Genomic DNA, 15,154 nt, shown 5'->3' on the forward strand with positions numbered 1-15,154 from the left:
TTCTCGCTAGCTTAACTGAATTGTGTAAATCTTTATTTTATTCCTGAACAACCATCTTGGCGCTTTATTAAGGGTCTCAGCAGTGTGAACGCCTTCGCCAAACTTGCAAGTAGTCATAAAACAACGCTTCTCGAGACGAAGGGCGGTGATGTTGAACCTATCCATGGTGAAGGGGAATCCGAGAAGGAAGAAAGTTCGGAGTCCAGTGGCGGCGAGAATAGTTCTTCCGACAGCAGTGCTGAATATTCTTTTAGTCAGTCTGAAAGCGAATCAGTGAGTTTCATACACGTTTTCCCTTCTTCCCTCTCTCTCTTCTTTCTGGAAAATATCTAATCCATGATATCACAGGGGGAGTCGTTTCTGAAGATGGTCCCGAGACAGAGACTTGCAGAGATACGGCTTTGTCTTCAATCGTGGCAGCTGCACCTGGTGACCTTGAAACAGAGGTTGATCGAAATGAAAGTATTGTCGCGACTCAGACAATGGAGAGTACTCCAGTGTCCGTTGGCGCAATTGTAGTTAGGAATCCCTTGCTGGTTGCTGATTCAGTTCCAGGTGCTACCTTTGCTCCTCCATTCCTGGTTCCTTATCCATATCATGTGCTGGTCGGTGGCTTCAGCGTGCCATCCAAACACGAGTCGTTATATACCAAGATATGAGAAAGGTATGGACACATCGCCACAACCAAAAGGGTCACTAGTCGTTTTGCGCTGGTCAAGCGTGTGGAGGAAGCTTTATCTTCGATCGACGACATGTGCAAGGTGACTGGCCATACCGTTCTTAGGACGTGGTCGCAAGCTGGAAGTTCCATCGTGATGTGTGCGTATACCATGGTTCAACGTTCCCTGGTTTGTTGAAGGTTTCTATGAGATCGAAAAGTTGCAGGCTACGGCGGTTGAAGGTCCTTCAGTGGATGAGGTCGCACAACAGGAGGCGGAGATCAAGAGGTTGTCCAGGGAGATGAAGCTGAAACGGGCGGCTCTCGAAAGTACGAAGGAGGCTTTCTCCAAGAAGAGCAGGCCGTTGTTGGGTGATTTTCCTTAGCGTTTTATTTTTCTGAACCTCCTTTCCTTAGTTTTTTTTTTTAATTGAAAGGCAAAAAAACGCCTAGTTTATGGTTCGACTTTTTCTGGTTTTTGGATTGATAGACAAGTGTTACCTATGAGGGTTTTGGATTATTACTTGGGATGAACTGTTTTAGGATGATGCCGTTTTTGGTTATGATTGTAACTGACACAAACATCCCAGGGAAGATATGGAACCGTGAACGTTGCGTGTCGGTAGATGACATGGGATGAAGCATAACATGGCTATCGGTTTTATCATTCCCGTGAAAACTTGAAATAGTAAACCATGTATTTTGTCTAGGCAATACCTACTCGGTTTTTTGGATCTACTAACGAAAAATGAGTCAGGTGCAAGTACGAGTTTTGTGGGAAGCACCGCGATTGTGGAAAGTACCCAGTCGCCCTTGAGTCACTTGATAATCGAGTCTCCGATCCCTGGGAAGATCGTTTGCTTTTAACCTCTGGGAAGTCCCCAGTCGCCCCTTGCGATGTCATGACTGGTAATCGGGTCGTCTGGTAACTGAGTCGTCAATCCCTGAGCGGATCGTATCGGGCCATCTGGTAGCTGAGTCGTCGATCCCTGAGCGGATCGTTTGCCGCTACCGTCCTGACGTCCTGGTCGAAGTATGAGATCGATGATTGAAAATTGACATTGTAACCGAAAGATCAATCTCCCACTGTGGTCACCAATTGTTTGAGAGTGAAAACGGTTTCTGCTGATTTTGGTAATTTCGGGTGTGTGGGTGAGAAACGAGTTTAAACCCTAAACAATGTACTGCAAGGGAGTACTTTAGATTCGAGAGATCAATCTGTACAAATCCGGCCTAAACCAAGAAATGGTTGTTCCACACTTGCTTCGGTCACAAAATGAAGGAGAAGGGTTGGTTTTGGGGAGGGAAGCGAAGAGAGTGTTGAGACCAGAAAGTTGATTCTGGAAGAGTAGTTGTTCCACGACTTGTATCAGAAAGTGGGAAGCTAACAGATGGAAAGCTAGCAAATGTTTTCTGAGTGTTGTATGCTCCTGACCTGAACTTGTTGTTTGGTGGAAATAGGTAATGTTTATTTATACAAGTCGAAGTGAAGCGTACTCTGGTCTCATTAAGAAATGGAAAACGGGTGAGTAAATGGGAGGAGGTGGTAACCGGTAACGCCTGGAATTGATGTTCCATAAAAGAAAGCGTTTCACCATTACTCCCTGTATTTACTAACCGCCTCATCCTTATGACACTATCTTATAACGGGCGTAGTGTACGTCGCACGCTGTAAACCGCCAAACCAATTTAACTGACCTATTTTTGATGATGAGAGAGAAACTCTGGCGCTCACTCTAGGGTTTTGAGTTTTCAAAAAAATTCACGTGAATTAAACTTTGTTTGATTCACAATTGAATCTGATCGTGTTTTATTTATTGGTGATTCAAGTGGGAATCGTTCTTTTGCGGATGCTTTCAAACAAAAGAAAACTTTGCAGTCTACAAAAGTTGATATTTCTTCTTTTCCAAACCCTAAGTTAATTGAGGGTGAACCTTCCCTGGATATTCCAACGGAATTTTTTCAAGAGGGTTGCGCTCCTTTACAACACAGCTTCACTGCTCGAATTGATCACACTGGTCTAAAGTTCAATGAGCTTAAGCAAAACCTAGAGAAACAATGGGGATATTCAGCCAAGTTTATACCTATGAAGAAAGATTTTTTCATTATTATGTGCAACTCCAAGGAGGATAAGGAGAAGATACGTAAAAAGAAGTGGTTCATTGATCAACATCTCTTCGGTTGATCGATTGGTACCCAAGCTTCAACCCTGATAAGCAAGCTACGTCCCATGCAACTGTTTGGGTGCAATTTTCGGGGCTGCCAGTCGAACATTGGACTGAAAAAACTTTATTATCTATGGGTAAAGTTCTGGGAACTCCTATTGTGGTTGATCAGAAAACCCTAGATTTGGATTTCGGTAATTATGCTGCTGTTTTGGTGGATATAAATTTTGGGAAACACATTCCTTCTAGAATTCGTCTTAATTCTGAAGGCAACAGGTTTTGGCAATACTTGTCAATTCCTAAATGTCCAAAGTTTTCTTTGCATTGCAACATTATTGGTCACAATGAAAAGGAATGTAAAAAGAAGCAATCTCCTAAGAATGCTTCAAACCAACCTGCTAACCAGACTACTGGTCAATCTGTTGAGCAATCTTCTTGGCAGAATGTACCAAAGAGGAAAAATGGTTGTGGCAAGAAAAACAATGCAGCAAACCAGGGTTCGCATGAGGGGAATGCTGGTGATGTGGAGAAAATCACTCAGCTTGAGGCGTCTGTTGATCGTTCTGAAGTTATTTATCGTGCAGCCACTGCTGAGCTTGAAAAAGCCAAGCAAGCTGCAATTGATGAATTAGCATTGGAGAAAGGAACTGTGTTAGAGGGAACCGGCGCCTTAGTATCCAAGTCAGACAACTCTGTTGAATTGGCAAGAACTAGACAGAATTTGACGGATAGGAATGTTGTCAACTCGTCTTCTACCCCTTTGCAGATAGTAGTGCATGAGACTTCGCACGATCCTGTGCATGAAGTGCATGCCAACACTACAAACACTCCTTTATATAATGTTATTTCTGAGACTGAGGTGGTTCTTTCACCTAACAGATTTGGTGTTCTCAGTGATGAATTTGGATTAACTGAAGAGGCTATTAATGCTGAAGTTTTACGTGAAGAGGAGAATTTGGGGGAACAGATGACACCGGAACAAGCTGCTTCTGGAGTTAAGGGTTCGAAATGGGGTAACTTGGATGTGGAGAAACGTCAGGCTAGGAGAATTCTAAAGCCCACAGACTCTCTAGATACGTCTTCCTCAACGGAGTTGGAATCCAACTCTGGTTCTGATTCTGAAGTTAATGCCTTAGGAATTAAGGTTAAGAAGGGTCGTTCACTAGGTATTGCTAAGAATGGTACTGCCAATGCAGGGAAAGGTTTGGCTTCTACAAACAAGTTAAATAACACTCAAAAATCAGGTTTTTAATGCGTGTACTCTTCTGGAACATTAATGGGGTTGCGAAGTTGGATGAATGTGTTAAATTACGTGAGTTAGTTAAAGATCATAAGCCTGAGGTTTTATGCATAGCTTAACCAAAGATTGCTTATTCTGATAATCTGTTGTTGAGGTTAAATTTGCCGGGTTTTAAAATTTCGGCTGTTCATAATTCTACAGTTGCTCGGGTTGGGAATTTATGGATTCTTTGGCTAGATGTTTTCAATGATCCGGAGATGATTAATTCTATTCGTCAAGCTATTACTATTAAGATTGATGGGGTTTTTATTTAATTTGTCCATGCTAGTTACATACAGGTGATACGCAGAGGACTTTGGCAGCAACTTAACTTGTTTGAAACTAGTCCTTGGCTAATTATTGGGGACTTCAACTGCGTTCTTCGTAATGATGAAAATAAAGGAGGTAATGAACCAAGGACTTCTTGTATTAATGAATTCTCGGACTGGATGGAGGACAATAATCTGTTTGAAGCTGATTCTTTGGGTAGTCGTCTTACTTGGTCTAATGGCCAATCCGGTATCCATAGAATTATAAGTAAATTGGATCGTGTTGTTATTAATGATGCATGGCTAACGAAGTATATGAATTGGCGGTTTAAATCTCTTCCTAGGGAAGTTTCTGACCATTCAGTTCTTATTGGTCATTCTTTTGTTACTCAAAGACCAAGGCGCGCTCCTTTTAGAATTTAAAAGATGTGGTTTACACATCCGGATTTTTTACGTATGGTTCAGGAAAGTTGGAGTGCACCAGTTACTGGCTCTCCTGATTTTATTTATCCTTTCAAGCTGATACGTTTAAAGGAAGCTATTAAGTTATGGAATCAATCTGTTTTTTGAAATGTTAATAATAGGTTGAAACAAGCTCAATTGCATATGGAGGTATCTTTGAGAAATTCTGATGAAGATCCTTCGGATGTGGAAAAATTCAATATGGTGAAGGATGCAACTATCAAGGTTCAAGATATTCGGATGCAGCAAAATATTATGTTAAAACAAAAGTCTCGTAATAAATGGTTGTTGGAGGGTTCTAGTAATTCTTCTTTTTTCCATAATAGCATTCAGACTAGGAGGAGTCACAATACTATTTCTGAGCTTGTTGCGGAGGATGGTACTATTATTTCTGAGGCTGTCCAACTTAGAGATCACGTAGTTTCATACTATGAATCTAAGTTTAATGGTGATGATTTTCCTATTGAGGATGCGCTGTTTAATTATGATCACACGTCCATTACTGCTGAGGAGAGTGTGCGTATGGATTTAGTGCCTTCTTTTGAATAAATCAAACAAGTTGTGTTTGATTTGGATGCGGATAGTCCTCCTAGACCTGATGGATTTTCGGGTTGCTTTTATAGGCATTGTTGGGATATAATTCATCAAGACTTGGTGAATGCCATTATTTATTGCTGGCAGTCTGGGGTTATTCCGAATGGAAATAATTCTAGCTTGATTATTCTTCTGGCCAAAGAAAGAGGTGCAAACACTCTTCGTAAGTTTAGACCAATTGGGTTGAGCAATTTTTTCTTCAAAATCTTAACTCAAATCTTGGCAACAAGGTTGGTACTGTTTTGGATAAATTGGTTTCTGAGGAACAAGTTGCTTTTATGAAGGGGAGAAATATTCATGAGAACACCATTTTGGCGTAGGAAATGGTTAATGAACTTCATATTAAGCGAAAGGATGGGAATTTGGGCCTTAAACTCGATATTTCTCAGGCGTTTGATACAGTTAGTTGGTTCTTTGTTTTGGAGGTTTTTCGGAGATATGGTTTCTCGGAAAATTGGTGTTCTTGGATTCTTCATATTCTTCAATATGCTCGTATTTGTATTTTATTCAATGGTAATCCAGAAGGTTATTTCAAGATCAATAGAGGTTTGCGTCAGGGCGATCCTCTTTCTCCTCTGATTTTTGTTTTGATTGAAGATGTCTTAAGTCGGAATATCACTAAACAGACAGGACAAATGTCTTATATGGTTTCGCGTAAAGGTATTTCACCAACCCATTTATTCTTTGCTGGCGATATTATGATCTTTTGCAAGGGTAATATGAAGAGTGTGAAAAATCTGGTGGATTTGTTGGGTTCTTATCAACGTTCTGCTGGCCAGACCGTGTGTAGACAAAAGAGCAAGATTTACTATGGAGGCGGGTCGCTCAATAGGAGAAGGACTATCACTGATTTTCTTGGTATGAGTTTAACCACTTTTCCAGATAGATATTTGGGAGTTCAAGTCATGCCGTGTGCTGTGCGTTATGGGCATATCAGTCCTATCATTGACAAAATTAAAGATCAACTCTCTATTTATAAAGGTAATATTTTATCCTTTCAAGATAAAGTTGTGCTTATTAAGTCTGTAATTGCAAGTTACTCCATTCATAATATGGCGGTTTATAAATGGCCGAGAAGGTTTATTCAACAATGTGAAAGGGTGATTAGGAATTTCCTTTGGTCTGGTGATTCGAATTTGTCAAGAGCCTTTGTGGTTGGTTTTGACAAGATGTGCAGTCCTTATAGTGAAGGGGGCCTTGGTCTTGTGAAGATGGAAGTTATGAATAAAGCTTTACTCATGAAGCTGTGGTGGAATATCAAAAATTCTTCTAAGAAATGGGCTCGTTTTCTTGAGGCCAAATTCACCACGAAGGAAGGGGCTATCAAAGATTATTATGTAAAATCCTCTATTTTTCCAGGGATCAAGTGGGTGCATAAGGAAGTTGATGCTAACTCTAAATATTTGTTAGGAGATGGTAGAGCTACTTCCCTATATTTCGACATTTGGTATGGGAATGAATGTATTGCAGATATTATTGGTGCTGATAGCTTGGACAGGTCTGCTAGGGTAAGTGATTTAATTCAAGATAGTGTTTAGGTTCTGCCGGACATTCATATGCAAACTTTGACGCAAGCTGGAATGGTTTATGATAACTTGCCTAGTTTGAGTAACGGACCTGACAGGAGGGTGCGGATGCCTGATTTGAAATGGAGATTTTCTGTCTCTTCAGCAAGGGAAATTGTTCGTACAAAATACCCAACTATGGATGGTGCGAAAGTAATTTGGAGAGGAGATGTTCATCCTTCATTAGCGGCGCAAAACTGGAAATTTATACGTGGTGCTTGTGCTACTCTAAACAAAGTACGGAGCAGGTTCAAAATTCAACTTCCTAACAGATGTTGTGTGTGTAAAAACACGGAGGAATCCCTTGATCATGTGTTGTGGTCGTGCGAACTTGCTGTCAGAATTTGGAATTGGGTTTCAAGCATTTTTGCTTTAAAACCTGATGCTAATCCCATCATTTCTTATAAGGCTGCGTCAGGTAAGAGTCAGATGGTGAAGGACCTTTGGTTGGTTGCGAATTTGGTGATCAGGGCTGAATTGTGGTATAATCGAAACAAAAATAACTTTTGAGAAGAAAGTTATAAGCTGGAACTTGTTTATGCAGCGTATTTTTAAGAAAATAAGTGACTATTCTTGTCGCTTGAAGGGAGATATGCATAATACAGTTGATGATGTCCGTGTGCTTGATTTCTTTCGAGTGTGACATAGGAAGGTGAAGCATGCTAAACCAATAGCTTGTTTCTGGTCTCCTCCGGATTCAACTGAATTGCTCATTTGTTGTGATGGTGCGTCGCAAGGTAACCCCGGTTCAGTTGGAGCAGGTGTGATCGCAAGAGATGCAAATTGTGGTGTAGTTGGTGCTATGAGTGTCGGTCTTGGCTTTGTTTCTAACTACTTGGCGGAGTTATATGCTATTCTTTTGGGTCTTGAATGGGATGTGCAATGGGGTTACTCTAAAATCCTTGTTCGTACAGATTCGGCTAGTGTTGTCCGGGATTTAGAAGATTTTTCTTTGCCATGGTTTGCGCAACAGAGGTGGATGGCAGTTCGGAGTATGTTTGATTCAATTAGGTTTGTTCACACCTATCGTAAAGCAAACTTTTCTGCAGATAAGTTGGCGAAACATGGTTGTCTTTTGGCTAAGGGAGTGAGAATTACCTATGTTGGAAGACCTGTTTTTTTGAGAACAATTGAGTTACCAAATGTATCTTATTTTCATTTTAAATAGTTTTTTTGAGTTTTTGGGGTTGTTGTGACCTCTTTTCTCAAAAGCTATCTTGTAAATATCTTTTTTCATCTATATAATTTTTGGATTTAACAAAAAGAAAAAGCCAAACCAATATCCAATGAGCATCCCCCAGTTTGTGACATGCGTTGATGTCTCGAGTGTTTTCATGGAAAACATGTAGCACGTTGTTGTTGTCTGGCAAGTTGAGCTTGGGAGACTTGCCGGCTCGATGGTGACCTTCGACGGTCGAGATTTTGTATCTTAAGAGGAAAGGTAACCGTTGATTATTGCAACCCTTCGTTTGGTAACAAGTGGCATGAAAGCATGATCTGTATGGATTTTAATATGGCCTAGTTTAGGCGCGTCCAAAAGTTAGGGTTATGGCTTTGTTTAGGCGCGACCAAACTAGGGCCAAAGGTTGTCATGCGTTAGATGAAAGAGTGGTCGTTGATTGTTGCAGGCCTTCGTTTTGGTAGCCGCATAGGGAAGGCCGAAATAGTATGGCGCGACAAGGTGGTTGGCATGTCATTGGCACATGTGGCATGGCATGCCTTGGCGCGGTTTGGCGTGGCCAAAACTAGGGTTTTGGGCCAAAGGTTACCATCCGTTGTTTGGCGACCTTGGACGGCTAGGATTTGCATCTAGGATTGAAGGGTGGTCGTTGATCGTCGCACTCCTTCGTTTTGGTAGCCGCATAGGGAAGGCCGGCATGGTATGGCGCGGCAAGGTGGTTAGCATGCCATTGGCACATGTGGCATGCCGGCATGCCTTGGAACGGTTTGCGCGTGGCAAAAACTAGGGTTTTGGCGTTGGGACAAAGGTTACCATGCGTTGGTTAGCGACCTTGGACGGCTAAGATTTGCATCTAAGATGGAAGGGTGGCCGTTGATCGTCGCACGCCTTCGTTTTGGTATCCGCATAGGGAAGGCCGGCATGGTATGGCGCGGCAAGGTGGTTGGCATGCCATTGGCACATGTGGCATGTCTTGCCTTGGCGTGGCCAAAACTAGGGTTTTGGGCCTAAGGTTACCATGCATTGTTTGGCGACCTTGGACGGTTAGGATTCGCATCTAGGATTGAAGGGTGGTCTTTGATCGTCGCACGCCTTCGTTTTGGTAGCCGCATAGGGAAGGCCGGCATGGTGGGGCCAAGGAAAATGGTGCAGACGGCTTGGCATAGTAGGGCCAAGGGTTTGGCACGGACGGCTTGGCATGGTGGGGCCAAGACAAGGTGCGGTTGGCTTGGCATTGTGGGGCCAAGGCAAGGTGCGGTTGGCTTGGCATGGTGGGGCTAATGGTTTGGCATGCCATTGGCGCATGGTGCGGCTAGCATGGTTGGGGCCAAAGCAAGGTACGGTTGGCTTGGCATGGTGGGGCCAAGGGTTTGTCATGCCATTGGCGCATGTTGCAGCTAGCATGGTTGGCATGCCTTGGCGCGGTAGACGTGGCTAGCATGGTTTGCTATTGGCACAGTGGTGCGGCTAGAATGTTTGGCATGCCTTGGCGTGGAGATGTGGCTGGCATGGTTTGCCATTGGCACGGTGGTGCGGATGGCATGGTCGGCATGCCTTGGCGCGAAGATGTTGATGGCATGGCATGTCATTGGCACAGTGGTGCGGCTGGCATGGTATGGCGCGGCAAGGTGGTTAGCATGCCATTGGCACATGTGGCATGCCGGCATGCCTTGGCACGGTTTGCGCGTGGCAAAAACTAGGGTTTTGGCGTTGGGACAAAGGTTACCATGCGTTGGTTAGCGACCTTGGACGGCTAAGATTTGCATCTAAGATGGAAGGGTGGCCGTTTATCGTCGCACGCCTTCGTTTTGGTATCCGCATAGGGAAGGCCGGCATGGGTATGGCGCGGCAAGGTGGTTGGCATGCCATTGGCACATGTGGCATGGCCGGCATGCCTTGGCGCGGTTTGGGCGTGGCCAAAACTAGGGTTTTGGCGTTGGGCCAAAGGTTACCATGCGTTGGTTGGCGACCGTGGACGGCTAAGATTTGCATCTAAGATGGAAGGGTGGCCGTTGATCATCGCACGCCTTCGTTTTGGTAGCCCCATAGGGAAGGCCGGCATGGTATGGCGCGGCAAGGTGGTTTGCATGCCATTGGCACATGTGGCATGGCATGCCTTGGCATGGTTTGGCGTGGCCAAAACTAGGGTTTTGGGCCAAAGGTTACCATGCGTTGTTTGGCGACCTTGGACGACTAGGATTTGCATCTAGGATTGAAGGGTGGTCGCCGATCGTCGCACGCCTTCGTTTCGGTAGCCGCATAGGGAAGGCCGGCATGTTGGGGCCAAGACAAATGGCACGGACGGCTTGGCATAGTGGGGCCAAGGGTTTGACACGGACGGCTTGGCATGGTAGGGCCAAGGCAAGGTGCGATTGGCTTGGAATGGTGGGGCCAAGGCAAGGTGCGGTTGGCTTGGCATGGTGGGGCTAAGGGTTTGACATGCCATTGGCGCATGGTGCGGCTAGCATGGTTGGGGACAAGGCAAGGTGTGGTTGGCTTGGCATGGTGGGGCCAAGGGTTTGGCATGCCATTGGCGCATGGTGCGTCTAGCATGGTTGGCATGCCTTGGCGCGAAGACGTGGCTGGCATGGCATGCCATTGGCACATTGGTACGGCTGGCATGGTTGGCATGCCTTGGCACGAAGACGTGGCTGGCATGGTATACCATTAGCACAGTGGTGCGGCTGGCATGGTTGGCATGCCTTGGCGCGAAGACGTGCATGGCATTGCATGCCATTGGCACAGTGGTGCGGCTGGCATGGTTGGCATGCCTTGGCGCGGTAGACGTGGCTGGCATGGTTTTCTATTGGCACAGTGGTGCGGCTGGCATGTTTGGCATGCCTTGGCGCGGAGATGTGGCTGGCATGGTTTGCCATTGACACGGTGGTGCGGCTGGCATGGTCGGCATGCCTTGGCGCGAAGATGTGGATGGCATGGCATGCCATTGGCACAGTAATGCGGCGCGCATGGTTGGCATGCCTTGGCGCTGAGACGTGGCTGGCATGGCATGCCATTGGCTCAGTGGTGCGGCTGGCATGGTTGGCATGCCTTGGCGCGGTAGCATGAGAATTAGGGTTTGGCATAGATGATGTCAGTCAATGTTAAGGGTTCTGCCGTGAACATGGCCCATGTAAAAAAAAGATACCCCAGTAATTCTTACGTAAGCATGCTGATCGATTCAATAAATGTGCTAATGGTCATAGTGACGATTTTAACCCTAAGCTAAAAACCACCATCAACACTAGCTGCCGGATTTGAGTTTACAAACTCAGCAGAAATTTTCGGTTCGAAAACTTTTGTCGGTACGCGTACGGGTATGCGTACCTAAGGTGAATGGTTTACTAGTTTGCAAACTACAAACTCAGCAGAAATTTTCGGTTGGAAAACTTCCGTTGGTACGCGTACTCAACCTGTCTCCTTCACCAATACCGTATGCACACATATACACACACTTGGTTTTCGGCACATGGATTTATACACTAATGTGCGAACACACTATATATGCTTATATCCATAGTTGGTAATCTCAACTCTACATTTCAATCATTGAAACATTCTTCTATAATGTTATAAAAATCATTATTCACGACTATCGTCATCAAAGCTATTTTCAAGATTGAAACGTCATCATGACTTTCGGCACGGGTAAAGATGAAATTGGTTAAAGAAAAATCTTACCAACACATATTTCGAGAAAAAGATAGGCGAGTAAACTCGGCTCGAAATAGCAAATGTGTATGTATGAAAATTATCATACTTATACGACTATTGTCTCAAGAGTAGGAGATAGAGTAGACTTTTGAGAAATAGATAAGTTCAAGTCTCCACATAACTTTTTAGCCGGATGATGTTCCACTGGGGCCTAGAGTCGTCTTCGTAAGATGATCGCCATGGAGTCTGGAGCTCAAATACACTTAACTATCCTAGACCGAGACTTAGTCATAAGTAATCTAGAAATCAAGACATATAGTTTTGATCACTAATATTGACAAACATGCTTGAGATAGAAACGCATGCGAGTTCGACCGAGCAATGCTCTAACAATCTCCCCCTTTGTCAATTTTAGTGACAAAACAATCAACACATATGGATTACAAAATAGATAAAACTTTGTAGCTTCTCGTCCACATGCTTGATCTCCTTGGTGCTTCAACATTACTCGAAAACTTCTTCTTTTCCAAGTACTCCCATGATTCCATAGATGTTCAGTCCAGCATCATAGTTGTTAAAGTTCTGTAGCCATAACAATGAGAAAACAAAAGCTCTCGATCATTGTTATACAGGGTCATAGTATTATTACACAACATCAAAGATCTTATATCACAACTTCAACAACAATACTATGGTGATATGTATCACTCCCCCTTAGTCAATATTTCGTCTCAACACGAAAACCACTCCCCCTTACATAATGATATGAAAACCATATGTATTTGTAGTGTGAACTCATATTAATTCTCCCCCTTTTTGTCAATAAAATTGGCAAAGGTACGAAAACGGGATCCTAATGAAATTTTCATGGAGACACTTCAAGACCAAAGAAAAGTACATATTAACTTTGTTTAGATGCAATCATAAAGCCGAAGCTAAATGCATTCATCACGGAGTTAATAAAGATATAAGATAACTCTTCAAATATTCCACAGCCGCACTCCCCACAAAGATATGGAAATTAAGCGCAAGTTCAAAAGAACTCTCCCCCATTTGATGTCATTCCCGAAAGAACAACAAGAGCGACCTTACTTTTACGAGAAAAAAAGGATTTCTTAGGACACCAAAAACCACAAAATGATTTTGTATCCAAAAATCTCAATTAAACTAACCACAAGAGAACCCATGATTAATTTAATCGGAATACACAACCAAAATAACCACAAACGAATCTATGATTAGTCTAGTTGGAAATGCTCACACAAGAATACTTATGGAGCCGCACAGTATATACATAAAATATGGATCAGGGAAGATCAGTACTACGGAATGTACAAGGATTCATTCTATTTTCCATCACTATTTGCACAATGACATATAATAGACATAGTCCTCGTAAACAAAAGATTTTAACCTATCTTCCATCAATAAATGACATAATAGGCTTAACTTTTGTTTGTCAAAATTTTATCGATCTTGTATCAATACATGCATATCGACATATAAACGAGATAACTTTTGACATCGTATGGGACAATAATAGTTCACGGACGCAAACACACATATCCCATAACATATTGCAATATATAAAACCATAAAGATCAATACTGCAAAAATCATCTTCCCAAACAACTTTAGAATTTAAATAAATAAATCTAAAAACATGAAGATGAAACCGTTGGACATAGCTATGTGTACTCACAATAATGGCTACTCCAAACCCTAGTTATCCTTCTTAACCAAAAACAAGAATAAAATTATTTTAAGAAGTTTTACTAGACATTAAGATCTTTCAAAAATTCCTTGTCGTCCCCGAACTCCTTGTCGTCAACAGCCATTGGAACATATGGTTGATGGAAGAAGGAGTCAATACCAATAAACCTTCTTGGTTGATGATGTCGAACGAGGGCCTTCTGAATTTTCAATGATCTTAAAACGCAAGACTTTATTTGTTGAATCTCTTTTCTTGTCAGCTTCAACTCTTCAAGAACATCAGAAAACTTCTGAGAGTTTGAAGGAACAACTCTTGGCTTCCTCACATTCCTTCTTTTTCTTTTTAAAGTTGGAGACAATTGAGCTTTCTCTTTTTCCTTAGTGATTGATGGCTTGACAATCATATTGATATCTTTCCCATCAGAAGACATGGTGCTTGGAGTATCCATGAAAGCATGGTTTTGTGAGAGGAGTTCACAATCAAACCTCAACAAGCAGTCTTAAGATGTAAAGAGTATCAGAGAAGAAAAAAGGAATGTAGGGTTTGGAAACCTTTAAATAGGTTCGTACACGTCCAACTCACAATCCTAAAAAGAGTAGAATTGTCGATAATAACCCTCTTCTTTTGGCAAACTGGTCCCTTCTGCAATCAACAGTGATATGGAGGAATTCCAAAAAACCAAACAACACAAAGCTAAAAAAACAAAACTAAAACAAATTTATTTTTTAAAGCCTGAGGTGTGCAAGATCTTGTCTCTTTTGAACAGGTACATGAGACAAGATGCACATGACAACACAATCAAGTTGTGCTGTGGTGAACAACAATTTTTCCACCATGATCCTTTTGGTTGGAATTCATGGAGCCCTGCCTTTCCGTATGTTTAGACCATGTTTTCTTCTCTAATGGCCTATATCTATCTTTGGAAACTAATTTGTTCGAGGAAGATAAGATCTTACATACCTCAGATGTTTTCTTCGCGAGTTTAAGCTTGGTGGCTAGACGATCTGCTCTTTGTTGAAGCTTGTTGACATATCTCATCTTGTGTTTGTATTTAGAACACTTTGAAAACTCATGACCCTTGAGAGAACAATAAGAGCATGTCAACGTATAATATGGTTCAGGTAGCCGAGATGTGCAGGCTGCTAGGCACATAGTTGATCCTGAAACATTAAACATAAAGTTTCCAACAGAGGGGTCAAATGATTCTTCCATCTTGATTGGGTTCTCTTCTATAAGATTATCATGATTGATGTGTGTATTGATACAATTATCAAAATCAATATTTTCACATAGAAGGGAAACACTTGATTTATTGTCTTCATCAGAATCATAATTGTCAGACATCTCATCAAGTGTCGCAGCAAGACCTTTGTTCCCAGTGTATTTTCTACGATTTGGGCATTCGTTTGCAAAATAACCAAAACCCTTACACTTAAAGCACTGAGGCATATCCTCGTCATCAGTTTCATCAGCGTCCCTGTTTTTAGGATGAATACGATTATGAGGTTTGATTGATTCCTTTGGATTATCTCTGAAGAAACATTTACTTCTCTTCAACAGAAGATCCATAAACTGTCTTGTGATCATCGAGATTGATTTGTCAAGATCTTCATGTGA

At 42.5% G+C, this 15,154-nt stretch overlaps 2 protein-coding genes across 2 annotated transcripts; both read left to right on the forward strand.

Moving 5' to 3' along the window:
• Window positions 1-4,074: 4,074 nt before the first annotated feature.
• Window positions 4,075-5,382, forward strand: LOC113295629. Its single transcript, XM_026543961.1, has 3 exons — window positions 4,075-4,164; window positions 4,402-4,682; window positions 4,956-5,382. Exons 1-3 carry the CDS (start codon window positions 4,075-4,077, stop codon window positions 5,380-5,382), a joined length of 798 nt encoding a protein of 265 aa, XP_026399746.1.
• Window positions 5,383-7,007: 1,625 nt separating this feature from the next.
• LOC113295630 lies at window positions 7,008-14,783 on the forward strand. The gene is made up of 3 exons (XM_026543962.1): window positions 7,008-7,474; window positions 7,641-7,984; window positions 14,659-14,783. The coding sequence occupies exons 1-3, from the start codon at window positions 7,008-7,010 to the stop codon at window positions 14,781-14,783; spliced, it is 936 nt and encodes a 311-aa protein (XP_026399747.1).
• The last annotated feature ends 371 nt before the right edge of the window (window positions 14,784-15,154 follow it).

The sequence above is a fragment of the Papaver somniferum genome, chromosome 7 (assembly GCF_003573695.1).
Source record: "Papaver somniferum cultivar HN1 chromosome 7, ASM357369v1, whole genome shotgun sequence".
NCBI lineage: Eukaryota > Viridiplantae > Streptophyta > Magnoliopsida > Ranunculales > Papaveraceae > Papaver > Papaver somniferum.

What these genes read in the sequence shown, in the direction of transcription:
- LOC113295629 (XM_026543961.1), top strand. Translation starts at nt 4,075, where the DNA reads ATGCGTGTACTCTTCTGGAACATTAATGGGGTTGCGAAGTTGGATGAA. An exon ending in TTAAAGATCATAAGCCTGAG is followed by an intron (nt 4,165 to 4,401) that starts GTTTTATGCATA and finishes AGTTACATACAG; the next exon opens with GTGATACGCAGAGGACTTTG. An exon ending in AATGATGCATGGCTAACGAA is followed by an intron (nt 4,683 to 4,955) that starts GTATATGAATTG and finishes TGTTAATAATAG; the next exon opens with GTTGAAACAAGCTCAATTGC.
- LOC113295630 (XM_026543962.1), top strand. Translation starts at nt 7,008, where the DNA reads ATGGTTTATGATAACTTGCCTAGTTTGAGTAACGGACCTGACAGGAGG. An exon ending in GTGATCAGGGCTGAATTGTG is followed by an intron (nt 7,475 to 7,640) that starts GTATAATCGAAA and finishes AGTGTGACATAG; the next exon opens with GAAGGTGAAGCATGCTAAAC. An exon ending in GAGGTGGATGGCAGTTCGGA is followed by an intron (nt 7,985 to 14,658) that starts GTATGTTTGATT and finishes AATATGGTTCAG; the next exon opens with GTAGCCGAGATGTGCAGGCT.